This window comes from Bufo bufo, chromosome 6 (genome assembly GCF_905171765.1).
Source record: "Bufo bufo chromosome 6, aBufBuf1.1, whole genome shotgun sequence".
Classification (NCBI taxonomy): domain Eukaryota; kingdom Metazoa; phylum Chordata; class Amphibia; order Anura; family Bufonidae; genus Bufo; species Bufo bufo.
In genome coordinates, this window is record NC_053394.1 from 255,549,437 (window position 1) to 255,577,007 (window position 27,571).

The following is a 27,571-nucleotide window of genomic DNA, read 5'->3' on the forward strand; positions in this document are numbered from 1 at the left end:
AGAATGTCTGGTTGAGGAAAGAGATCTTAAAAGGGAGTCTGTCATATATTTCTACCATCAATTGCCAATGCACTGAAGTTTACTCAAACGTCAATCAAATTCAAACCATACTTTTAGCTTTATGACTGTTTCTCACCCCTAGAAAATGAACTTTGAACAATATGCAAATGAAACACAATGTTCCCAGAAGGGGGTTATCAATATTTTAAAATGCTCAGTCGCTGCCAGTACCTCCCTGTTAAACTAACAAATCCATTTCCTCAGTTCGCAACATCACTATGACTATTCTCTACCCATAACGTCAGCTTCTCCCTGTAGAGAAATCTTGACAACTACATATAGTGAGCCCGATGCCCACCGTATATATGGCAGTGAGCAAGCAGATGCCTGGTCTCCGTTTCAATACAGAGAAGCTGATGTCATAGGCATTGAGGAAGGGTCATAGTGACGTTGCAATGAGGATGGAGTAGTGAGGGCAAGGCAGAGGTACTGGCAGCAATGGAAGAGGTGGCTTGGGCTCTTGGAAGAGGTGGGCTTGAGCTCTTTCAAGTACTGATCACACCCTGCTGGGCATTTTACGGTAAATTTATTATTCCCCTGACACCGTTTTTTTGATGTAAAAAAGTAGCGAATCCACCAGATTTTCAACTTTTCAATGCAATTGTGACTTTTCTAGTTGCGATTGACATTTTACACCACCCTCACCAAATTTACAAAAAGGGGCATGCCGAGGGCGGGGTGTGGGCAGGGCCACCATCTCTGGCTCATTCATCATTATTTACATCAAAAACTGGCATAAATAATAACTGAAATCTAAGGCAGCTATCAGGTGCTGTAGATTTCATTCCAGTGCATGGGCTGCCATAGGAGGCATGTAATCTATGATGAGGACTGTGGTTCATCATGAATTACATGTTTCTTCTGGCTTTGCAGACCCCACCAAGATCAGAGTAGCAGATGCCGGTCTTGATGAATCATTGCTGGAGATGAGCAAATTTTTCAAGAAATTTGCTTCTTTCTGAACTAATTTGTCACGAAACGCGTTAAATCAGCCATATCCCGGCCTGCATGGAGAGTGTATCTCGGTTTAAATCACTGTGCCTTGCAGCAACATGTATAGCTAGTCCTTTCTGTTAGTGAAACAGTTACTGTGACAGGCAGGTTGACACCCCAATAACATCAGAATTAGACAGGTTATTCACCCCAAGTTGAGAATCTAGGCCTAGTAAATTGCTTATGTAATAAACAAGGAGGACAGCCCACTAACAGTAGAAGTAGACAGGTTATTTACCCAAATTTGAGAATGAAGGCCTAAACGAATTGCTTATTCACCCCAATTTAAGAATCAAAGCCTAATAGAATTGCTTACATGATGGGCTAAAGTGTAGAATGTTGCAGTAGTGAAAGACAGAGGAAATCAAAATTTGTACTGAGGTTACAGACTTGTGGGACTGGGGAAGGTATGGAGTCATAATCTGTGATTGATAGCTCTGGTAAAGAGGTTAAGTGAGATGGGTAAAGATTATAAGTGTGATGGTTGCAAATTTTTATGAAGAAAAGTAGACATTAGTAGTTGTAGGTTGGAAACATGGGTAAGGGCTTGAATAAACAAAGTAGTAAGAATAAAGGTGCGACTGGGTGAGGCAAAAAAAATTTAGGAGTGTGATTTGGAGAGTAGACTGTAAGGTGTGAGGTCGATGCTGTCAATTTTATGTTTGAAATATATACCAAAGTCTGAAGCTGAAATGAGAGATGTGGAAGAGGGGTACCATGAGAGTAAGAAGTTTAAAGTGCCAAATAACAGTTTGGGCTTTGGGAACAGAGAGGATAAAACTGTAAAAATGTAGGCTTGTTTAGCAGAGGTGACTTTCAGATTTCAAATTGAGAACTACTTACTTTTATCTTTATTGTCCCCCTGCTATTTGAGGATTGAGTTTTCTGGACGTGGACCCAAACTTTCAACATTTTGTTCACTAATCCACTTAGTTATCACTTTTGCCTTGTGACATGGGGCTCCATTATGCTGGGAAAAGCATTGTTCATCACCAAATCGTGTTTTGATACCATTCTTTATTCATGGCAGTGTTCTTAGGCAAAATTTTGCGTGATCCTACTTGGATGAGAAGCAACCCCACGCATGAATGGTCTCAGGATGTTTTACTGTTGGCATGACACAGGACTCATGGTAGTGTTCACCTTTTCTTTTCCGGACAGTATTTTTTTCATATATCCTAAACAGTCTGAAGGGGGTTTCATCAGAGAAAATAACTTTATCCCAGTCCTCTGCAGTCCAATCTCTGTACTTCACGTAGCATGTCTATTTGTCCTTCATGTTTTTTCTTGGACAGAAGTGGTTTCTTTGCTCCCCTTCTAGACATCAGGCCATCCTCCAAAAGCCTTCACCTCACTATGCATGTAGATGCACTTACACCTGTCTGGTGCCATTCCTGAGGAAGCTCTGCACTGATAGTGAACCGATACTTTAGCTAAATCCTCCTTATGAGACAGTCCTTGTACTTGCTGGACTTTCTTGGGTGCCCTGAAGCCTTCTCTCAGCAATTGAACCTCTGTCCTTGAAATTCTTGATCATCCTATAAATGGATTACTTAGGTGCAAACTTACAAAGAACAATGTCCTTGCCTGTGAAGCCCTTTTTATGCAAAGCAAAGGTGACTGCACGTGTTTCCTTGAAAGTAATCATAGCAAACAGAAGAAGACACTGATTTTAAGCATCACCCCCTTTTAAAGCAACCTGTTTGCTTTTCTAATTTAACTAGCACGACAGAATGATATCAGTGACCTTGCCCTCTTTAGCACTTTCTCTCAAGCCAATGATAAGATTACTGAAATTATGCTAGCTGGTCATTTTGTGGCAGGGCTGAAATGTAGTGGAAATGTTTTTTTTTTTTTTTCCCCCAAGTTAAAGTGGTTATATGTTTTTAAAATCTTGCCCCCAAAGATGTGTAATATGATGTTTGTATAGATGATGATGACCATTGCCTTACCGGGACTGTGATGCACTCCCCAGTCTGAATAAGTGGCCGGCGCTTCTGGGATCATGTGCCATACATTTGGCTATTACCCACAATGTGCATGGGTTGCACATGCGCAGTCAGGCAGCCTCGGGCTGTTTGAGCAATCAGTGCCTGACGCTGCCTTACTGCACCTGCGCACCTTGCGGGTAGCAACCAAGGTAGGATCACGTGCCATGTGCTTACTCTTTTTAACAATCAAGAGGTAATGCAAATTGCCACTTTAAAAACTGAAGCAGCAATCTTTGTGAAAACCAAAATTGTTTTCAGTCTCAAAACTTTTTGTCACGATTGTTCATGACCTTCTACAGAACATACATTGATATATATGCTGTGACACAGTGAAGGGTATGGTCTGGAAAAACAGGTATTTTCCTCCCAGCATGTGCTGCTGGGCTGATTTGCAGCCAGGTGAGGTCAAACACCAGACTGGATTTTAGGCACCGGTCTGGGTTTTGACAGCACCTAGCTGTCCTTAAAAGACAGCTAGGCTCAGCAGCAAGGTGTGTGTGTGCTGGGGTTAGTGATGAGCGGCATAGGCAATATTAGAATTCGCGATATTTCGCAAATTTTTGGCCGAATATTCGCCGTAAATTTGAGAATTCGTGATCTCCAGTCATTGTTTACTTGATTACGAAAATTGGCAATGTAATATATTTGCAATAAATTTGCGATAAATTCGCAATTAGATTATTCAACACTATTTGCAAATACGAATATAGTGTTGAATAATCTAATTGCTAATTTATCTAAACAATTTTTTATACCAGCTGGGATCTGAGGCTTGTGCCGTGCTGGAGGGCTGCGATCCGTGTTTAGAGGAAACAGGCCCCCTAAAAGCCTGCTATGGACTTCTGGAGGTAGAACTGCCAACAAGGTGATTTTTGCTATGTGGACTTTACATTGTGTGTGAACTTACACCAAGACTGCAAAGTGACATTTTGTTTTTGCCTTATGTGTGAAAAAAATGAGAAGTTTGATTTAAGAACTGGTAATTTGCCTCTGTACTGCATCCGCATACCCAGTCTACCAGAGCGAATCCCCACAATTGGTGGAGGATGCAGGCAAGCGCAGAAAGGCTGGGGTAAACGCCAAAATATATTTTTTTTTGGGTACGGCTGGATGCCGTGGATTAAACCAGCTAATATCAAACCTGTGTTACATGAAAAAATGGAGGCTGTAATGAAAGCTCTCGTGGAGGCTAACCAACACCAGCAAGAAGCAAACCAGCTGCTGTTACAACACGTGATGGCTTTACAGTAGTGATGTCCGGTTCATGAACGAATCGTTCATTTGAATCGATTCAGTTCAGTGAACCGGAGGAGTCGATTCACTTGAATGATCCGATCCGTTTGAAACGGCTCTTCTCAGTCACAGCGCACAGACAATGAATGCAGACGCTCAGCTCACCACCTCACGCTGGCAGCAGGTCAGGAGACTGAGGGAGGGACTGGGAGGAGTCAGTAATATGATCTTAGAGTGGAAGAGCTGCTTCTGCCAGCCCCGCCCCTCCCCGCCCACCAACCAATCACCGACCAGAGCTGAGGGGGCGAGGCAAGCACAGCACACTAGCAGCTCTGACTCGGGTCCTCGGAGTAGTGCAGGGTCAGGGAGTCTAAATGAATCGAATGAGTCACAAGAATCTAAAGATCCGACTCAGTTAGTGACTCATTCGATTCATTGAGTTAAAAGAGCCGTGAGTCAGACTGTAGAACAGGTTACATTACACTGAGGCTGTCTCTTGTTGCAGCAGTGATAAGGAGCAGAGAGATAAGAGAAGGGACAGATGACACAGAGTTTAGATTACAGGTTGAATTAAATTAACCCTTTAGAATCAAATTGGCTTCTCAGGAGATATATATGTCATATATATCTCCTGAGAAGCCAATTTGATCCTAAAGGGTTAATTTAATTCAACCTGTAATCTAAACTCTGTGTCATCTGTCCCTTCTCTTATCTCTCTGCTCCTTATCACTGCTGCAACAAGAGCCGAGAGCGAGAGCCTCAGTGTAACCTGTTCTACAGTCTGACTCACGGCTCTTTTAACTCAATAAATCGAATGAGTCACTAACTGAGTCGGATCTTTAGGTTCTTTTGACTCATTCGATTCATTTAGACTCCCTGTACTACTCCGAGGACTCGAGTCAGAGCTGCTAGTGTGCTGTGCTTGCCTCGCCCCCTCAGCTCTGGTCGGTGATTGGTTGGTGGGCGGGGAGGGGTGGGGCTGGCACTTGCGAGTCAGCTCAGCAGTCTGACTCAACAAGTGAACCGAAGATCCGATTCATGAATCGGTTCATTTGAATGAGCTGATTCAAATGAACCGATTCACCTAAAAGATCCGAACTTCCCATCACTACTTTACAGACGGCAGGAGCGTCCCAGAGTGTCCATGATGTCCGGAAAGCGGTCCGTGCGGAGATCCCCAAGATGACACTCTCAGATGACATCGAAACCTACCTGGCGATGTATGAGAAGGTGGCCACAAGGGAGAATATACCCCGACATCAGTGGGCTGAGGTCATCGCTCCATTCCTGGCATCCGATTCCCAGCAAGTGTATTTCGACTTGCCGGACATTCAAGCGGCTGACTACCAGAAAGTAAAGGGTGAGATTCTGGCAAGACTGGCAGTGAATGTGTTGGTCCGGGCTTAGCTGGTTCCCGTCGTGGTCACTCTTATCAGGCCGGGTGGTTTGTGGTTAGGCTATCAGGCCCAGAATAGCACCCCCCGTAGGGCAATATCAGGAACAGTTCTTTGCCCACCCTGTCCTTCAATACCACATCATCATCTAGCCCAGGAATAGACGTTTTTTGCTTGCCCTCCGGGATTCATGGATGTGCACTGGAACCCCCCGGATTGTGATAGGACATATTGTTTCTGATTTGGTGCCGCCGAGCACCTGATTTAGTGCCGCCGAGCACTTGCCGACCACATCTATGCTTTTTGCTTAACTTTAATAATTTAATTAATTTTCATTTTAAGGGATATCTTTTCCATTCGCACGTCCGTAAAATGGGTCCGCATCCGTTCCGCAATTTTGCGGAACGGGTGCAGATCTATTAATTTTCAATGGGGCCGGAATGTGCTGTCTGCATCCGCATTTGCGTATCCGCACTTACGCATCCGTGCTCCCATTTCCGCAAAAAAAATAGAACATGTCCTATTCTTGTCCGCAATTGCAGACAAGATTAGGCTTTTTCTATTATAGTGCCGGCGATGTGCGGTCCGCAAATTGCGGAATGCACATTGCCGGTGTCCGTGTTTTTCGGATCTGCAAAACACTTACGGACGTGTGAATGGACCCTTATAGTAACATTATTAAAGGTTACATTTTATCTTTATGTATATTCTAATGGATTGCCTTCCTTGTACAATGTTATAATATACTTTCTATGTTAGAAAGTATATTATAGTGCATTTGTATTGTGCAGCAGTTGTGTGCGGTTCTGCTGCGATACTGCAGGTATATAGAGGGACAAGCATTATTGGAACAAATAATTTCTACTGGTGTGATATACCAGTCGCCCCCCAAAAAAACTGATTGAAGCGGGGTGTTATATACCAATATACAGTCGTGGCCAAAAGTTTTGAGAATTAGAGCTTGCTCCGGAATGGCAGCAGGCAGGTGTGAACGCATCTGCACACACAGTGAGGCGAAGACTTTTGGAAGATGGCCTGGTGTCAAGAAGGGCAGCAAAGAAGCCACTTCTCTCCAAAAAAAACCCATCAGGGACAGATTGATCTTCTGCAGAAAGTATGGTGAATGGACTGCTGAGGACTGGGGCAAAGTCATATTCTCTGATGAAGCCTCTTTCCCATTGTTTGGGGCATCTGGAAAAAGGCTTGTCCGGAGAAGAAAAGGTGAGCGCTACCATTAGTCCTGTGTCATGCCAACAGTAAAGCATCCTGAGACCATTCATGTGTGGGGTTGCTTCTCATCCAAGGGAGTGGGCTCACTCACAATTTTGCCCAAAAACACAGCCATGAATAAAGAATGGTACCAAAACACCCTCCAACAGCAACTTCTTCCAACAATCCAACAACAGTTTGGTGAAGAACAATGCATTTTCCAGCACGATGGAGCACCGTGCCATAAGGCAGAAATGATAACTAAGTGGCTCGGGGACCAAAACGTTGACATTTTGGGTCCATGGCCTGGAAACTCCCCAGATCTTAATCCCATTGAGAACTTGTGGTCAATCCTCAAGAGGCGGGTGGACAAACAAAAACCCACTAATTCTGACAAACTCCAAGAAGTGATTATGAAATAATGGGTTGCTATCAGTCAGGAATTGGCCCAGAGGTTGATTGAGAGCATGCCCAGTCGAATTGCAGAGGTCCTGAAATAAAAGGGCCAACACTGCAAATACTGACTCTTTGCATAAATGTCATGTAATTGTCGATAAAAGCCTTTGAAACGTATAAAGTGCGTGTAATTATATTTCACTACATCACAGAAACAACTGAAACAAAGATCTAAAAGCAGTTTAGCAGCAAACGTTGTGAAAACTAGTATTTTTGTCATTCTCAAAACTTTTGGCCACGATACACTTTCTTTATAGAGCATTTGGGTACTGTATAGTGCATTTGTGCATGCGCGTACGCGGAAATTATATTGGCGATATTTTGCATTGAAAAAAATTATGAATGGAGTTTGCAAATTCGAATAATACATCTGGTATGTCACTGTCCATGTTGTGGGACTATTTGTGCACTTCTAGTAATTATTTCTTGGCTGCAATTATGAGCTGAAGGTATTTCAGGTTCATCTGCCATTAAAATTAATAGGACCCGCTTTGAACTTGTGGTTCGCGAACATTTGATAGTGTTTGTGCAATCGCGTTCGCGAACCGTCCCGGCAGATGTTCGTTCATCACTACAGGGACCCAACCCTCTCCCGAGCCCGGGAAAATGTATTAATAGTTGATGGTGAACCACAACAACCTGGGGCCGAGATGTGTTTTGTGGTTCAACAGAATATGTTGTATCGAATAAACCAACTATGGGGAGAGCATATTGAACAGTTGGTGGTGCCCAAGGCTTATTGAAAACTCGTGTTAGATCTAGCCCACCAACACGTTCTCGGGGGTTATGTGGGAATGCAGAAAACAGAGGACCATATACTACAATGGTTTTACTGGCCCAGTGTGTTTAGAGAGGTAGAAGAATTTTGTAAGTCTTGCCCGACCTGCCAGACAACTAGCCCCCAGCACCTTTTCCGCAGTCCCTTAGTACCTCTCCCGATCATCGAGGTACCGTTTTAGAGAATCGCTATGGATCTCATAGGCCCAGTACCGTAGTCCGCTAGAGGGCACCAACATATCTTGGTTATCCTAGACTACGCCACTCTGTACCGGGAGGCGGTACCACTGCGACATACATCGGCCAAACTCGGCAGACTAGGGTCCGGATCTTTAACCTGGGTGATCGGGTTTTGGTTCTGGTACCGACCGTGGACAGTAAGTTCCTGGCTAGGTGGCAGGGGCCCTACGAGGTACTCAAGAAAGTTGGAGATGTGAACTACAAGGTACACCAGCCAGGGTGGCGAAAGCCAGAACAGATCTACCATGTTAATTTACTTAAGCCATGGAAGGATAGGGAGACCTGTACTGAAGACAGCCCGCTGCAGGGTTTTCTGGGGGTAGAGGTTACGGCCCCTCTGTCTGATGCAAGGGAAGCAGTTGCCACAGTAAAAATTGCTGACAGCCTCTCCTCTAAACAGACTCGGGAGGCCAGGGAGTTTGTTAGTCAGAACACGGATGTGTTCTTTGACCTCCCTGGATGCACTTCCATAATCCAGCATGACATTGTCACTGAACCTCAGGCAAAAGTCCTGTTAAAGCCATACCGGGTACCCGAGGTTCGGCGACAAGCCATCTTGGAGGAAGTGCAGCTAATGCTGCAGCTAGATGACATTGAGGAGTCTAAAAGTGAGTGGGCCAGTCCTATAGTCTTAATACCCAAGCAGCATGGGACATTTGATTTTGTAATGATTTTCTTAAAGGGTTTCTACCACCAGATTTTCACCTATTTAGCTGTTTGATACTAGCGATCTGCTAGTGTCTGCTGTACCTAACCGTGTTCTTGTATTACCTTTGTCTGGAGAGGTTAAGCTTAAAAACGTAGTTTTATTGATATGCAAATGAGCCTCTAGGTGCTATGGGGGCATCTTTTCAGCACCTAGAGGCTTGGTCTACTCACTATTTCTGCCGCCCAGCGCCCTCCAGCCAGCCCCTCTCCTCTAGATTGACAGCCTACTTCTCTTCATCTCGGCTGAATTTTCGCGCCTGCGCCTTGTGACTTCTGTATTTGGCGCAGGCGCATTGACTGTCGGACCGCTCCCTGCGCCGTAATTGGCGCAGACGCAGTGAAGATGCCGGCGCAGGGAGCGGTCCGACAGTCACTGTGCCTGCGCTGAATACAGAAGCACACGGCGCAGGCGCGAGAATTCGGCCGAGATGGAGAGAAGTAGGCTTTCAATCTAGAGGAGAGGGGCGGCTGGAGGGACGCGCTGGGCGGCAGAAATAGTGAGTAGACGGAGCCTCTAGGTGCTGAAAAGACGCCCCCATACCACCTAGAGGCTCATTTGCATATCAATAAAAATACGTTTTTAAGCTTAACCGCTCCAGACAAAGGTAATACATTAACATGGTTAGGTACAGCAGACAGTAGCAGATCGCTAGTGTCAGACAGCTAAATAGGTGACAATCTGGTGGTAGAAACCCTTTAAGCTGAACGAGATATCTAAATGCTTCAGGTGGATGAGCTAATCGAGAAGTTAGGACAAGCACAGCATTTTTCTGTTTTGGACCTCACGAAGGGGTACTGGCTGGTGCCCTTAACGGAGGCTGCCAAAGAGAAAACTGCCTTCATCACGCCTGAGGGGCTTTATCAGTATAAGGTGTTACCCTTTGGTCTGCATGGTGCCCCCGCCACTTTTCAAGGTCTAATGGACATTGTGCTTCGTCCACATCGGCGGTACGCCTCGGCTTACCTGGATGATATTGTCATTCACAGTACCGACTGGGAAAGTCACCTGCCCAAATTACAGGCTGTAGTGGACTCCCTTCGGAAGGCTGGACTAACAGCTAACCCAAAGAAATGTGCGATAGGGTTAGAGGAGACTAAATACCTAGGGTATGTTATTGGGCACTGAGTCATCAAACCCCAAGTAAACAAACTAGAGGCAATGCCGTAATTGGCCCCGACCTGTCACCTCTAGGCAAGTAAATTTGTTCCTGGGGATGGTGGGCTATTACATGAGGTTTGTCCCCCACTTTGCTACGATAGCTGCGCCATTGACAGTGCTCTTGAAAGGACATAAGTTTGTGATGTTTCACTGGGATGATCAGGCAGAAGAGGTGTTCTCCGCTTTGAAGTTGGCCCTGTGTGGGTCCCCTGTTTTGGTGATGCCTCTGTGTGGGTCCCCTGTTTTGGGAATTTATAGTACAGACGGATGCCTCCGAAGTAGTCCTCGGTGCTGTACTGTCCCAGGAAGTCAACGGGGAGGATCATCCCGTTGTCTTCCTTAGCCGTAAGCTCACCCCAGCCGAGACCAGGTACAGTATAGTGAAGAAAGAGTGCCTGGCTATCAAGTGGGCACTCGAGTCTCTCCGCTATTATTTGTTGGGGAGAAAATTCCGCTTAGTGACCGACCACTCCCCTCTCAAGTGGATGAGCCAGGCCAAAAACAGAAATGCCCAGGTCACCAGATGGTTCCTTTCCCTACAGAACTTTAAATTTACAGTGGAACACAGGACAGGCCAGTTACAGGCCTGTCCAGAGTACATTGCCCTCAGGGTTGAACAAAGGGAGGGGTATGTGACACAGTGAAGGGTATGGTCTGGGAAAACAGGTATTTTCCTCCCAGAGTGTGCTGCTGTGCTGACTTGCAGCCAGGCGAGGTCAAACACCGGACTGGATTTTAGGTGTCGGTCTGGGTTTTGACAGCACCTAGCTGTCCTTAAAAGAGAGCTGGGCTCAGCAGCAAGGTGTGTGTGTGCTGGGATCTGAGGCTTGTACCGTGCTGGAGGGCTGAGAACCGGAAACAGGCCCCCTAAAAGCCTTCTATGATCTGCTGGAGGTAGAACTGCCAACAAGGTGATTTTTGCTATGTGGACTTTCCATTGTGTGTGAACTAACACCAAGACTGCAAAGTGACGTTTTGTTTTTGCCTTATGTGTGAATAAACACGGAAGTTTGATTTAAGAACTGGTAATTTGCCTCTGTACTGCATCCGCATACCCTGTCTACCAGAGCGAATCCCCACAATGCTCACATCATAATAGTGGCTGTAAACTAACATACCATGCCCATTCTCTGACCCAGCTTTGACCAGAACAATATTTTAAAAGTGCATCCTTTCTGGTATTCAGTAAACTGAACACTACCTCCAATATATATCTGACCACCTTTGACATGGCACCTTCTCTATAATGTTCTCTCACTGTAATGATATTGTGGCCTCACTGAAGAGTTAATTAATTATAAGGGATTGATAAGGGATTGATATTTAATGCAGTTTTGTTCCTTGTGATTGGTTCTTTATTCCTACAAGTATGTAATATATATATTTATATATATTTTTTTTTTTTCAGCTGTTTGCAAATGAAAGCGTCTTGGATCATGTGGGATTTTCCCAAGTGAAAATTAACCTGATCAACGAAAATGATAACCGTCCTATCTTCAGCCAGGCGCTCTACAACATTACTTTGTATGAGAATGTTACTGTGGGAACCACCATCCTCCAAGTTTCCGTGAGTGACATTTTATACATTACTGTGCAGGTTATTGTGTTTCAGTTCTCACATGAATTCTGCGAGTGAGATTAGAATTCTTAACTAGGTTTTACTGTCAGCGGAAATTTGAAGAAGGAGTTACAAAATGTATGGATCATGTTATAGTTGGAAGCACCAACATAATGGGGGACATTTTTAAATAATGGTGTAATTTGCGCCCAAAAAAAATACTAAAATCACAAATCAAAAGTGGGCATTTGTTTCACCTCATATCAAAAGGCGCACACCACTTTTAAAATATGACTCTTTTAAAATATGACTCTTTTTAAATATAAACTTATCCCCTTATGTCTCTCGATTTGTGACATTTTAACGCCAAAAGCACTAAAATGCAATAAAAAAAAATGAAATGCTCTATTTCAGCCAACCCTACCAGACCGCACTTGCGACTTTTGAAACATATTTGCAACTTTTGGAGTATACTTGCGACGTTTCCTGTGGTAAATTGCGACTTTTGTCTCAGACTTGGGACGTTTTTGTTATTGTTTTGTTGAATGTCAATTTACTGACAAAACCCTGTTGTTTAGCTCAGTTATCTAATATATAAGGCTGAGTGTATGTGTGTGTATGTGTTTGTGTATGTATGTCCACTAAAGGAATCCACACCGTCACATTTACAATCATGAAATTTGGCACACAGGTACATCAGGTGTCCGAGAAGATTTTAGACCGGGTCTCAGCTCTCTAGCACATACTGTTCCTGAGGTATTCCCAAAAAATGCAAATATGGCAAATCACATGACCTACATTAGCCAATAGAAGCCTGCAGGTCTTTCTCAATATCTCATATCTCAACTGCCATACACACGGTCACATGTCCCTTATCAGCCAATAGAAGCTCACAGGTCCTTAGTCTCCACGTACATATAGTTTTACACCAGGTTTCCATAACAAACCAGACATTTTTCTTCACTGCTGAAGATCAGCTTTAAAGGGGCAGGGCGCTGTGGATGACACTGTTAAGGGAACGGAGTACTGTGGAGGTCACAGTTAGGGGGCAGGTAGGGTGGTCATTCAAGCCACCCTCAAAAGACGGACTTAAAAGCCCTGCCCCCAGGCCCAGCTAAGCCACGCCCGACCCAGATAGGCCACTAGGCCACACCCCTCCCACTCCGCAGCCGACGGGGATTGAAAAAATGACGATAAAAATCTGCTTCTGTAAGCTGAAGGGGTGGGGGGGACGGTGACTTTCCTTCTGCAGCTCACGCTCAGACAGCACAGTGCTGCTGTCTGAGAGTGAGCTGTTCAAAAGGACATCCCGGTGTCCGTCCAGACCCTGCGCAGGGCAGGGAGGACAGGGAGTCTGAAAGCCGGACTGACTGGCCACCCTAGGGGCAGGCTGTTGTAGAGGCCACAGTTAAGGGGACGGTCCACTATGTAGGTCAGTGTTAAGGGGCAGATTAATATAGAGGCCACTGATAAGGGGACAGAGTGTTGTAGAAATCACTGTTAAGGAGATGGGGTACTGTGGAGGTCACTAATAAAGGGGCAGCCGCTGTGGAGGTCACTGTTAAAGCGGAAGGCTGCTGTAGAGGTCACTGTTAAGGGGTCGGGATGCTGTCGAGGTCACTGTTAAAGGGGAGATGTCACGGTCATATTGGTGTTTGACCGTGACGCGGTTGCCGTGCAGACTGGTTGCCAGGGGCAGCGTGTAGTTTGTGGTTTGCACGTGCTATTCCCCTTTAAGGTGTGCCTCCCTGCTGTTTGGTCAGCAAGGGGTTAATCTTCTGGCTAGTGAGAATTAAGGTGTTTCCTGGGTGTGGCCGCAAGCTTGATATAAACCTGTGGCTTGCTGGCTGGGGGCAGTGGTTCTACTGCCTTTGATGGACTAGGACCTTGCTCCTAGCTCTTTGTCATCTGAGGGCCATCCTAGTTGTCATCAATGTCATTCCGGAGTCTCCTTCCCTTCCTTTCCTTATTTGTTTGGAGTGGGTTATGTTCAAGGTGTTTGTATGTCTAGTTTGGTGTTACATGCCTGGTGGTGTTTGGTGTCCAGCATGTTTGCTAGACATTCCCCTGTCTTACGTTGGTTGTATCCCCCGGAAGGGGGTCTCTGGTTCCCCGGAGGGGGGACTAATTGTCCAGACGCAGCTATGTGTGTCCTGGATACCTGTGTGGTTGTTGTGTGTGCTGTTTCCTTTATGTTTGTGGACATCAGCACTTGTGCACAGGTTCCAGTTGGTGTGACTGTGGCAGGTAAGTGTGTTGCATTCGTCGCTTACCTGCCAATTCCATATGCTGTATACGGTCTCCTTTCTATGCATCTTGGCCGGTGGAGACTCCTGTTCATCCGTGTTTTGGAGGAACAGGTCGTCTTTACCCTGCTCTTAGTCCAGGGATTTCCTGAGGGTTAGTAGGGCCCCTAGGTTCCAGAGTATGAGCCCTCCTACCATCTGGGTTGGCTCATACGGTTTGGAGTCAGGGCCAGAATTAGGGACGCTGTAGGAGGTGACCTGCTCCCTTATTCCTCCTCCTGGCCTTGTTGATTCAAAGTTGCCTCCTCATTGTACTGTGGGGAGTTACCCCCACTCCCCATCGTGACAGGCGGGCATTGTGGAGGTCTCTGTTAAGGGGGCAGGGAACGGTGGAGGTCACAGTTAAGGGGACGGTCCACTATGGAGGTCAGTGTTAAGGGGCGGGGTGCTGTATAGGTCACTATTAAAGTTGTGAGGTTTTGTGGAGGTCACATTTTTAGGGAACAGAGCTCTGTGGAGGTCACTGTCAAGGAGATGAGTTATTGTGGAAATCACTGTTAACAAGATAGGGTACTGTGGAGGTCACTAATAAAGGGGCGGCCGCTATAGAGGTCACTGGTAAAAGGGAAGGCGCTCTGGATGTTAATGTTAAGGGGGCAGGCCACTGTGGAGGTCACTGTTAAAGGGGTGGGGCACTGTAGATGTCACTGTTATAGTGGATACTGTCAATATCTTTTAATGATACACATAAACATTAAATGAAATAGATGAAATATACCCGTGCGAAGCCCGATCCTTCTGTTAGCCTTAGATAAAAATAAATACCTCCTGTTTTAATACTTATCTATCATTTGTTCCCACGACGAGTTGTTTTTTTCTTTTTATGAATGTGCAGCATGAGTTGCATCTTTCTGCCATAAATGCGACTTTTTACAAAAAACACCACCACATAAGCTGGCTTAATTGTCTGCAACAATTGGAGCCATTTTTGCCAATAAGAGGACCACTTTGACATTTATAACTCATCTCTGGTGTGATGCATTCTTTATGGTGAAAATTCGGGTGAAAACAGTGGATACATTTGGTGCAAATCAAAACGCAATTTTTTTTTGCTTTTTCCACCATAATACTGGCACAATATGCTTAATGAATGCACCCCAAAATGTTAGTGCTTCAGCTCACAGTGTTTTATGTATGCTATATTTTCTTTTTCCGGTTATAAATGGGATGATATTGCTGTCTTTATCATTATTAGTATATATTATATTTCTTGACCATGATGTGCTACACATAGGAAAGATGCAGAACATACCTATTATTACTGGGAATTAAGAAATGCTGAAAACAAGTTGTGACAAAACCCCTTTTTTAGGAATGCCCATCCTTTTGTATTTCGTCTGCTGTTCGTGTAGTCAGCCCTATTTTGCCTCTTTAAATGTACACAAACCACCTCATCTGCCTGTGACGCAGTTAGCGAACACAATGGACATTGCCTCTGACGCAATCGACAAACACAATGAGCATTGCCTGTGAAACATTTAGCAAACACAATGGTCTTCGACCGCATAGAACTATGTCCGGCCGCTTTATCCAATTATCTCCAGGGTAGAGAGGAGGGATTTTACTGTTCATGTGGGAGTGTGTTATATCTTACTGTATATTGATTGGTCACTGTATTTTGTGTGCCTGTCCTCCACAAGGTCCCCATGGGAATAACCCTTGCTGGGGAACTTGCATAAAAGGCCGAGCTGTGGCCATCAATAGAGGAGATCGTTTTTACCCCCTTCCTTAAGTTTTGGCTCCTGTTCGGGGGGATTTGGAGCTATATATTCACAACACCTTCAGATTTACTTGGATTTCAGGAGACGCTGTACGGATTTACTCAGCTGGAGTGTAAGATATCCGTAACTCAAGTATAAAGAATTTTCTTCTACACATTTCAGCTTTAAGTAGTAAATCATATAGGTTTGTAATTGTGATAGTAAGATATGCTGCTGACATGGAGGGATGGATTTATGTACCTAACTGAATGTCATTTTAAGCCATTTTTATTTGATAAATAGTGCGGGTACATCTGGGTGGATGAATTCCAAAAGCATCTAGTTTCTCTTTTTCTAGCGTTGGAATTGATTTCATACATTGGCTTACATGCAGAGAACTGTAAAATAGAAAAATAGCTCTTCCTGATGTGATATTTCTAAAGGTTGATCCACAGTTTTGAAGCACTGTATTAGGTTGGACTAGACTAACATGCAGCAAAATGAGGCAGTAGTTTATTCTTCCTAACACTATTTAGGTATCTTATACATCCAGATCAAAGTGAAAGATGCTGTCGTCAATCTGGGGAGAACATTCTATTTCACAGTCAAAGAAAAAAGAATGTAAAGAAAAAAGTATCTTATCTATAATAAGTGCCATCATGAAGGTACTCCACATTGGTTAGGTAATGTAGGAAAACTTTCTATCTGCATAAGTGATGCCCACTGCTGCCTGCCTGTAGGAGATGGAGACAGCCGATATGTCACTGCTGTGGTCTGGAGACTCAGCTAGCCAGAAAGTAGCTCGGCTCATTGGCCCGCCGATTCTTGTGCCTTTTAGAGCCTGTGCTACCTGCGCCTTTCTTTTGGCAATAACACTGCCTTCACAGGAAGTGTTTCCAACTGCAAATACAGCAAAGTGAAAAAGCAAAGGTTTTCTTTAGTTTAGTGTCTTACTGTTGTGAAATATTAACTGCTTTTTAATTTTGAGAAACTTTCTCAAAGTAACTATTTTTTCCATACCAGATTATTTTTTTGTTCCATGTATGAAGTTTTCTGGCTTCAAATAAAATGTGGAGGTCTTAGGCTGAATGCAAAATCCCTAATTAGAGGCCAAATTAAAAAATATTTGTCAACTTTATAATTTGGCATCCAGGAGGTCCAATTTTTTTTATGGACATCGGGATGCCCCATGTCACAGATCACACCCCTTTTTTGTTGACTACACCCCTTCTTTTGTGATGCGGCCCTCAATTTACGTTTGGTCATCATAGCTGAGTCTGATGAAGTAGCATACCAGTGTCACACAGTTAAAATGTATCCAGGACTACTTTCCAGGAGGTGCTGGTGACTAGAAGACTTGCCAACTCTACTGGGATTCCAGGAGGTCAGCCCTTTTCCGGGGAGCCTCCATGACATTCTGTGAGAGTTAGCAAGCTTAAGTTTAAACTATTCATAAGTCTTTCCTTAAATGAGTTATCACAAAATGATACTTAGCATGCGGATAGGTGAAAAGTTGTAATTCTAGGATAACTTCTTTAATATATGACTTTAGGATCAGTTCCTGGCTTTTGGAAATAAAAATGTCATACTACACAGTGTGAACTTTGGATACTGTTCTTCCCTGCATGTTGAAAATCAGGCTTTTGTTAATGCCAAATAACTCTTCACTGGTAAATCAGCAAGGCAGTAATGAAAGGGATGGGCAAAATAGCTGTAAGTGTTACCAAGGTGCAGGACAAATTGAGAACTTAAACTGCAGCACAAAATACAAGCCCATCATAGACTACAGCCTACATGCCTGTTATATCCAGTGATGTCTCCTGATTGTAGATGTTCTCTTTCATCATTTCCTCCATTTGAACCAGACCTCCATGACAACTTCTTTCAGCCATGTATCATCTCTGCAGAGTTTGTCACACATGCATCATAGATTCTTCATTTTTCATTATCCTCCCCACCGTCTCAACACGAACATCTGATCCTTCTGCCAGGCCTAATATTGTGCTCACAGTATTACCCAATGTCCCTAAATACTATATTGCAGAAAAATAGTGCCTTCGTTAGTAATCATGGTGTTTTTTTTTTACGAACATTGTATAGTGGCTGTGCTTGGTATCGCAGCACAGCTGCTATACAATGTATGGCGCTGTGCTTGGCAAGCACAAAGAAGGCTGCAGCTCCTACAGGAGTGTTGATGGCTTTTCAAACAGCTGATCGGCAGGGGTCCACCAATCAGATACTGATGACCTGTCCTGAGGATAAGTCATCAGTAGAGATGAGCGAATTTATTAAAAGTTTGATTCGGCTGATTTGCTGAATTTTACCCAAAAATTTGCTTCTTGACGAATAACTTCGTCACAAAGCGCTTTTTTTTGTAAGTAGCATGTGCAATGACGTCATTGTACCCCCTCAGATGCCGGGTTCATACATGATTGTGGCATCTGAGTGTAAAAACAGTGTGAAATTAACATTAAAAAAGAATTTAATCAGACTTACCGCCTCTATTTTCTCGTGACGGGCTGGCTGCTGCCATCTTGCATGAAGATCTGGAGCGAAATCTCGTGCGGCGCTAGATTACATCATCACGCCGGCCGGCATGGTGACATCATACGTCACCACGCACAGGATTTCGGCGGAGATCTTCAATCAAGATGGAGGGGGCCGGCCACCGCGAGCAAATGGAGGAGGTAAGTATGATTTTTTTTGTTTTTTACACTATTTCAGGTTAAATCAATTTACTGACAGGAAGCACAAGGAAATTTGGCTTCAAGGTGAATCAAATTTATCCTGAAATTCAGAGCGAATTCCACTTCGTGGGATTCGATTCGCTCATCTCTAGTCATCAGTAGTAAAAATCCCGAAAACCACTTTAATATCTCCAGCAATAGCTATTTCTGTGATCTAATGCAAGCTTTTTACCTACTCCTTTTCAGGTTTCTATGCTGATTTTCAAAAGGAGCACAGAAATTGTCAATTGTCAAAAAAACATGACTGGTCGGCACTTGCTTAAAGCCAATTTCCTACATGCAATTTTTTAGCTGTCTAAATGACCTTAGTGCTTTTAACCTAGTTTTCTCGTTCCTATGAATTTTTGAACTGTAGTTTTTCTCGTAGCTGAAAATGTCATTTACCTTGTGATAGATCACATTACTACACTGATGGAGAAAATGTCCACCTCATAGCATGGTCATTCACACCAGAGTCATGTAGTAAATCATCATTCCATATTTATGAACCTATTTATACCACAAAAAGATATTCCTCAGGCCTGTAAATGGGGTTACAATAGAAAATGACAAATGACAATTGCTGGCCAGTATGAGAAGCATTGAGTGCTGTGCCTGTGAAATGCAGAGGGAGATTGTTTTGCCCCTATATAGACTATGATGTTTATATTTTGTTATCATTACGTGGTCATTACTCGGGTTTTTGAACATTGCTTTATTTTATTTAATGACAGTGCCTTTTGAACAGCGACAAATAAGTATAAGGGAAAAGAAAACTATGCACATTTCCTGAGCACTTGCTGCAACTGGAACAAAGGTTTTATATGGAAGAGAATTTTTTTTTTATCTAGTAACCATGTATCATATCCAATTAGCATGCTTTGGATTTGAAATTCACACTGCAGTTTCCATGCAGATTTTATGCAGTGAGCGGATGAGATTTGTTTAAATGTCATCTACTTTGCTGCTACAGTAAGGCCATGTTCACATGGCAGAATTTTCTTGATTCTGCACATATTCCATACTGAAATCCATGTGAACTCTGACCACAAGCTGCAAGCCATTAAAGGGGTTTTCCAGGATTTTTCAACTGATGACCCATTGATGTTGATGGATAGGTCATCAATATCTGATTGGTGGAGGTCAGACAAAGGTGACTCCCGACGATCAGCTGTTTGAGAAGGCACTGGTGCGTCTCAAACAGCTCGCAGGTTTCCCTAGACCAGGGATGCTCAACCTGCAGCCCTCCAGCTGTTGCAAAACTACAACTCCCACCATACCTTTCTGTAGGATGATAGCTGTAGGCTGTCAGGGAATGATGGGAGTTGTAGTTTTGCAACAGCTGGAGGGCCGCAGGTTGAGCATGCCTGCCCTAGACCATTTGATAAAACCATGTGAAGGAATGAAGAAGGGTGACACTCACCAGTGTACGGACTTGATAGTTGCTTTATTGAAGAAGTAGCAGTGGACTGCATCGGGCAGGATGCCAAGAGCTTCACACAGGTAAGGTAGCGACGGCCGTTTCACGCTTGACGCGCTTCGTCAGGCTACTGTGTCCGCAGTAGTCTGAGGAAGCGCGTCAAGCGTGAAACGGCCATCGCTACCTTACCTGTGTGAAGCTCTTGGCGTCCTGCCCGATGCAGTCCACTGCTACTTCTTGAATAAAGCAACTATCAAGTCTGTCTGTACACTGGTGAGTGCCGCCCTTCTTCATTCCTTCACATGGTTGTATCTACATCATCTGATCCTATTTAGGGCTGAGCACCACCGACAGTGTTTTTAGGAGACTGAGCTGTGGTCGATTCCTACATACCGGGACTTAGCGGAGGACTGTGAGTGCCACTTCATGTCTTATTGCTGAAGCCTAGACCATTTGACGTCACGTTCATCGATCACATGGCCTAGGCACAGCTCAGCCCCCTTGAAGTGGATGGGGCTGAGTTGTGATACAAAGCACAGAGGCTATACAATGTACAGTGCTTTGTTAGCTGAGAGAAGGCCGTGGCGCTACTGCGAACACCTTCTCAAACAGCTCTGATTGGCGGGGGTACCGGGTGTCAGATCCCCACTGACCAGATACTGATGACCTGTCCAGAAAACCCCTTTAATTTAGATGGAAATCAGTGTGGTGGTGCATGTGTTGCTCACGGATACCATGGTTCAGGAAACAAAAGGATTAACATTCAATGGGGCTGAATTGTGGAGATTTGGATTTAGATCCATCATATGAAACATATTCTGATATGCTGCATTTTTCTTTCATCCACAAAATGCAGAAGGTATGTTTCCCGGTGCCCATTGTTTCCAGTATTGTCCTTAACATAGTTGGATGTGGTAAATACGCTAAAATTTATTCCTGTTTTTTAATTATAACAATCACCTTTTTGATGAAAGTGCATTAAGAAGTAATTACACCCAGTTCCTGTTACTCACATCACAGAAGAGTAATATAATCTTTAAAGACCTAACTTATGGTATATGTGCAATTAAAGGATAAGTTGGAAGCTGTTTGATGGCTTCACTGCTTACAAATGTCACTATAAAGTTTCATTAGCCAGATAAAAGGGCATTCAAGGAGAAATACAAATTTTAGCTGTATCTCTGTTTAACTCTTCCATTGCTGGAACATTTAAAATAATATGAATGGTAATAATGCATCAGGTATTTCTTCTATGCAGAACATGTTGAGTAATCCCATGGGGCAACTAAAGTTTTCCTTTAGGAGAATATTGCAACGATCATTCATTTTTCAGAGACCAGCTGACTCCCAGATAAGAGTTGTCACTTGGTGATGCCAAGAGCTTTTTGTGAGGAGCTTTTCTCCGTACATCTAATATGGAGCTTGCTGACTGCACCTGATCACAGCCTGGTATTTGTGCAGGGGAAGCCAGTGGGAAAACAATTAGTCTTGCTTCTTTCAGACAGCTCATCTGCTCTGCTGAACCGATTAAAACATTAAGATAGCTTAAGTAATTAAATTTACCTTGAAAAAAAAAATCATGATACAAGCTTCCTCATTTTAATTTAAAGGGCAAGGTGTGTTACATGTGTACAAATATGTATATAGATGTACAAAGCTGTTAATTTGAAGATTGGTTGAGAATCAGGCCGTGCACAGGTAGATTTTGATCTTTTGATGATTGGAACTGCACAATATTATACATGAAACGTTACACTGTTGGACTCAGAAGAAGAGTTAAAGAGTATAAGCATACTTGGGGTAATGGTCATGCAGTTGCAAAACCAAGAAATCCAACATTTATTCCCCATGGTGCCATCATAATCACAAGTACCATAGAGATGCTCCCTTCATGTTTGCAACATGCTGGAGGGGCGTGTGTGTGTTGTCAAATGGGAGTAGTAGTACTCACAGTTTTGGTGGTCCACGATCTGTGCACCTTATGGGAAGGGGATACCTGTTGTTTCCTTCGACGTACTCTCTGGTCTTTTGCGATCTCCTGCCTGATGGGGTTTGAGGTGCCCTTGGTTTTGATAAATTTTTAGGTGCAAGGCAGGGATCATTGGCAGCAGAATATTCTGTTGCAGTGTAGTGGTGCATAATGAGGAAAGATTAACAAAAAACAGTTCTTTACTGAGGCAGTTCTGCAGATGAACCGAACAAGCCCTGTGCACATTAAATGCAGTCTTTATATTTGGCCAATGAGGTTTCCCAATGCTTTATATAAGATGTAGAGGGCTAAATCTCTTCCTAATTGTCTGCACAATCTTCCCAAATCGACCAATGGTTGCAACTGATCTCTCCCACACTGGCTATGTTAGCATTGTAGTATCCTCAGTGGAATACAGGTGATCAGGCTTTAATTGATGGGGCTCTTGAGGCGCATTAATCCCACCAATATGCAGCGATATTCATAGCCTCAATGTAAGTGCGTTACTTTTCTGTGACAAATGCTCTGCAATATGGCTGCTAAACTTCCTGCTGCATTCAGTAGATTTTTCCCTCAAAGGCTGGTACATAGGCCGAAGCTTTATTGCTTTTGTAATCCTCAGGGGAATCTGCTTCTTGCCGCTTTTAGCTGTTCACTCAACAGCTCACACTAGACTGAAGACTACTTCCTCCTAGAAAGGAAGGGGTGTACCAGCCCACTTCATATACAGCCTGTGGGATTTACAGTGCATGAAATACAGTGACATGAACATTTGCATTGGGGAAACTACATGTTCACTGCTCTAAACTGAACATTTTCTCTCCCCTCAGTTCTGAATGATGGCTCTAGCAATCTTCTGATTGGATGATGCAACCATGGAAAAAGTCTGGTACTGTGTTAGCTAGTAGAAAACTGTTTATAATATGCGCTCCGTACCCCAGTTAAATGTATGGGCTCCGCTGAGGCCTTCTTCTTATAGCCACAAGTCACACTAGACTTGCTTAGACTCGTGCCTGGGACGTTAAAGTTCGATTCTGCACATACATTAGGGTTTCAAAATCCAAAGTCGAACTTGGGTTTGTGCTTCATTAACGAAGCCAAGTTTGGCTTCGGATTTTGAAACAGTAATGTATGCACAGAACCGAACTATAACGCCACAGGCACGAGACTAAGGCCTCTTTCACACTTGCGTTGTCCGGATCCGGCGTGTACTCCACTTGCCGGAATTACACGCCGGATCCGGAAAAACGCAAGTGTACTGAAAGCATTTGAAGACGGAACCGTCTTCCAAATGCATTCAGTGTTACTATGGCACCCAGGACGCTATTAAAGTCCTGGTTGCCATAGTACATAGTAGGAGCGGGGAGCGGGGGAGCAGTATACTTACCGTCCGTGCGGCTCCCGGGGCGCTCCAGAGTGACGTCAGAGCGCCCCATGCGCATGGATGACGTGATCCATGTGATCACATGATCCATGCGCTTGGGGCGCCCTGACGTCACTCTGAAGCGCCCCGGGAGCCGCACAGACGGTAAGTATACTGCTCCCCTGCTCCCCACTACACTTTACCATGGCTGCCAGGACTTTAGCGTCCCGGCAGCCATGGTAACCACTCTGAAAAAGCTAAATGTCGGCTCCGGCAATGCGCCGAAACGACGTTTAGCTTAAGGCCGGATCCGGATCAATGCCTTTCAATGGGCATTAATTCCGGATCCGGCCTTGCGGCAAGCATGCTGCGGTATTTTCTCCGGCCAAAAAACGTTCCGTTCCGGAACTGAAGACATCCTGATGCATCCTGATGCATCCTGAACGGATTTCTCTCCATTCAGAATGCATTAGGATAATCCTGATCAGGATTCTTCCGGCATAGAGCCCCGACGACGGAACTCTATGCCGGAAGACAAGAACGCAAGTGTGAAAGAGCCCTTAGCAAGTCTCACATTACTTGTGGCTAGAAGAAGAAGGCCTCAGTGGAGCCCATACTACTGCAGTAGTATGGGCTCCTGCAGTAGTATGGGCTCCACTGAGGCCTTACTACTGAGGTATGGAGCGCATATTATAAACAAATTTAAAATGAATCAGGTTCAGTCTGAACCCGATTCATTCAACACTAGTTAGGACTCATGCACACAAACATGTTTTTGTCCGCATCCGATGTGCATTTTTTTGTGGGTCGGATGCAGACCCATTCACTTCAATGGGGACGCAAAAAATGCAGACAGCACTCAGTGAAAATAATACAAAGAAAGCTAAAAATTATTATTTCATAATAAGACAGAATTCATAAAATACCGGAAGATCCTGATGTATTTTGGTTGGGTATTCCTTTGGACATGTTTTAGACTGTTGTCGGTTGTCTCTTAATTTTAGTTTTGATTGTTCTCATACTTTAAAATATGTGATACATATTTCCCCTAGCAATGTCAGATATTTTCCCCAGCTCCCCATAATTTGCAGAGTCCAGAACTTTATTCATGTATTTCATTACATAAAATATACTGTTATTTTACAATTGTGAGGTTCTGGTGGTTCTCTCAACTGCAATTGCAATTGTTACTGCGGAGCCTATTCCAATATTGTGGTGGAGAATCATGGCTTTCGGACACGATGATTGGTGGGGAAGGAGACAGTGTATGGGTCCTAACAGAACCAGAACCAATAGGTGTAAGGATGCTGTGTTGCCCATGGCAAAACAGTCTTTAATTGCAGACAAGTTAGGGTACTTTCACACTTGCGGCAGAGTGATCCGGCAATCTGCATGCAAACGGACAGCATTTGTCTCGCAAATGCATTGCAAGAATGGATCCATCTGTCCGTTTGTCACATTTTTAAAGGTCTGCGCATGCGCAGACCGGAAGGACAAATCCGGCATTGCGGTATTTTTTTATTTAGAAATTCTTTATTTTCAAGATTTTTTCATCGAAAATGAACAAACAATGGTCAATTGGTCAGAGATTATAGGTATACATTGAGGATGTCACAGATCATAGACATATCAAGTAACAGATGGAAGACGCGCTGTCTCTAGTCCATGTCCAGTAACTCATGGCGCGGTAGAGCCACCGTCTTCTGAGTGGCAGCGAAAGCTATGAGATGTTTTACAAAATAAAACATGACACTTCAGGGAAGACAATGACTGCTTAGAATATATACCATTTATGTATAACACAAAGGAAAAGGAAAAAGATAAAAGAGATAAAGAAGGGGGGGGGGAAGAGAAGAAGAAAAGACCGGAGAAAGGAACGAAAGAGGGGGGGGGGGGGGGGGGGTGGGGGGGGGAGCCTACGGGTTGAGCTGCCTCAACTCTCCTTGCAATTGAAATATGGGATGACTAGGTAGGTCCGAGAAAAGGTAACCGTCAGGTTGCGTAATTCCATCTACACCCAGTAGCTTCATATAGTTGCATATATGTTACCCATCACTACGCCCGTCGCATTGCGGTATTTTTAACGCCAGATCCGGCACTAATACATTTCAATGTAAATGAATGCCGGATCCGGCATTCCGGCAAGTGTTCCGGAATTTTGGATAGAGATAAAACCGCAGCATGCTGTGGTATTATCTCCGTCCTGAAAAGTCAAAAAGACTGAACTGAAGACATCCTGATGCATCCTGAATGGATTTCTCTCCATTCTGAATGCATTAGGATAAAACTGATCAGTTATTTTCCGGTATAGAGCCCCTAGGACGGAACTAGTGTGAAAGTAGATGGATAGATAGGTTGCGCTAAGGTTCACCACAACTAAATGACAGCTGTTGACATGTTAATCGGCCAGGGAGCCTGCCCATACAGTCTAAACAAATAGGTGGAGACGAGTCTCTCTGCTGGAGTAGAAAGAGACAGACTGCTGAATCTGTATAGAAAGTGGAGTTGACAAGCAGCCTCCCCACAAGATTTGTTATATGAGGATCCAAATCCAACAGTTAGTGCAGGTCGTGTTATGTACCTCAGTATCACGGAAGAGATAGACATAGACAAAAGAAGAGCCTATACAGTCAAGTCACCCTTGTATGATAGTTTTATAGAATTGAAAAAACTGTGCATCTGTCGCAATGAGGGGGAAGGGGAGGAACACCAGAATGAAAACAAAAGGAAAATGTCCAGAAACTAGGTCTCACGGCTAGGGAAAGGGAAGAGGTCACCACCTAGGAAACCCTAAACCTAGCCCTGACTTCTGTCAGTATGAATAGACCCTGAAGGTGGGAATATTCATACACCGGAAACCTAGGCGCTTGAAAACCTGGAAAGCCCTAGGAGTAGTGACTGGGTCTGAGACCACTGGTTCCTTCCCAGATAAACAAACCAGCATCTCCCTGAGGCCTAGTAAAGAGCGAGCAAATGGGAACAACAAAATACAAAGGGAAGTACACTTATGTTCAATAGAAAATGGATGAGCAGGAACACAGATTAGGAACTCACACCAACTCTTCCAACTCCAGGCAGATAATATCAACCGCATGGTATAAAGTGTGAGTCCAGACTAAATAGAGGAGCAGTAATGACCACAAGCTACACCTGAGACAAGAGGTGTGGTCATACCAACAACAACACTGCAACAAGTGAAAACAGATAGGCTGTCATATAACCTAACGTGCAGCCAGTCTCTCAGATCTTCTAACCTCCGTCACAGGAGGGACCTTGACAGCATCTCAGTCTCTGGCTAAGGATTCAGTGTATATATTGCCAGCATAGCCTGATTCCTTGGATTATGCTGCCCATGAATCTGACACATCAGAAGATGTGAACGGTGGAGCTTTGAGTCATTGGGAGTTTCTGACATCAGACTGAGAGAACTGAAGTTATACCCCACCCCCACAATGACATCTTAAAGCTTAATGTGCACCTTCCCTTTAAATCTTACAGCTGCTGAAATGTACCATTAATTTACACACAGCTGGCAATGAGCCTCTTTTCTTTTTTTTTGTCTTTCTAAACTTTGTGTCAAAATGCCGTAGTCTAAGCTGACGCCTGCTTTCACTGGAATGCATTACACCTGGAATGTTTTTTTAAGTAGCTTGTTGTAATGACCCTCTGTATATGGCTGTACGTCCAACACAATTTGCTCTTTCAAGAATTACGCAAAATGTAGGAAATGTCAGGTAGTTTCTGTTCATGATTGGTCTCATTGATCCAAACTGCTGGCAGAAAAACTGGTCTTGTCTGTACCAACCAATCACAGCTCTGCTTTCATTTCTGGAACTGCTCTGCAAAAATGAAAGCGGTATTGTGATTGGTTGCTATGGTTTTCTTATCGTATCATAAATGAGGCATGCAGTTTTCTTACTAGTATCGTAATCGGGGGCCAGAGTTTTCTTCTTAGTATCATAAAATATTCCCATAGTTTTCTTCTTAGTATCGTAAATGTGGCATGCAGTTTTCCTGCTAGTACCATAAATGAGGCCCTCTTTTTTCTGTGCTCAAAAAGACCAGGTAGTTAAATTATTTCCTACTCCTGGCAGTGCACATCTTCTACTTTCCAGCAAAATGATTTGATAAAGTGTATATGAGGCATACTAAAGAATCGGTGAACCTTACGAGCACTGCTGAAGATTCCTTGACAGATGGTAAAAGCAAATACTGCTTAGCAGTCCATTGATGTAGTCAATTTACTAATTAAACTCCTATCACTGGATTCATTAGGTCACCTTTTATGTGTTCTATGCAGTCGCAGCCT

The 27,571-nt window shown here is 43.9% G+C and overlaps 1 protein-coding gene across 1 annotated transcript in view; it reads left to right on the forward strand.

The window, feature by feature from the left end:
• Positions 1-27,571, forward strand: part of CDH23 (cadherin related 23) — a 1,196,655-nt gene that overhangs the window by 500,584 nt on the left and 668,500 nt on the right. The window contains exon 11 of the mRNA XM_040438415.1: positions 11,629-11,787. Coding sequence (XP_040294349.1) covers positions 11,629-11,787 — 159 coding nt within the window. The remainder of the gene's footprint in view (positions 1-11,628; positions 11,788-27,571) is intronic.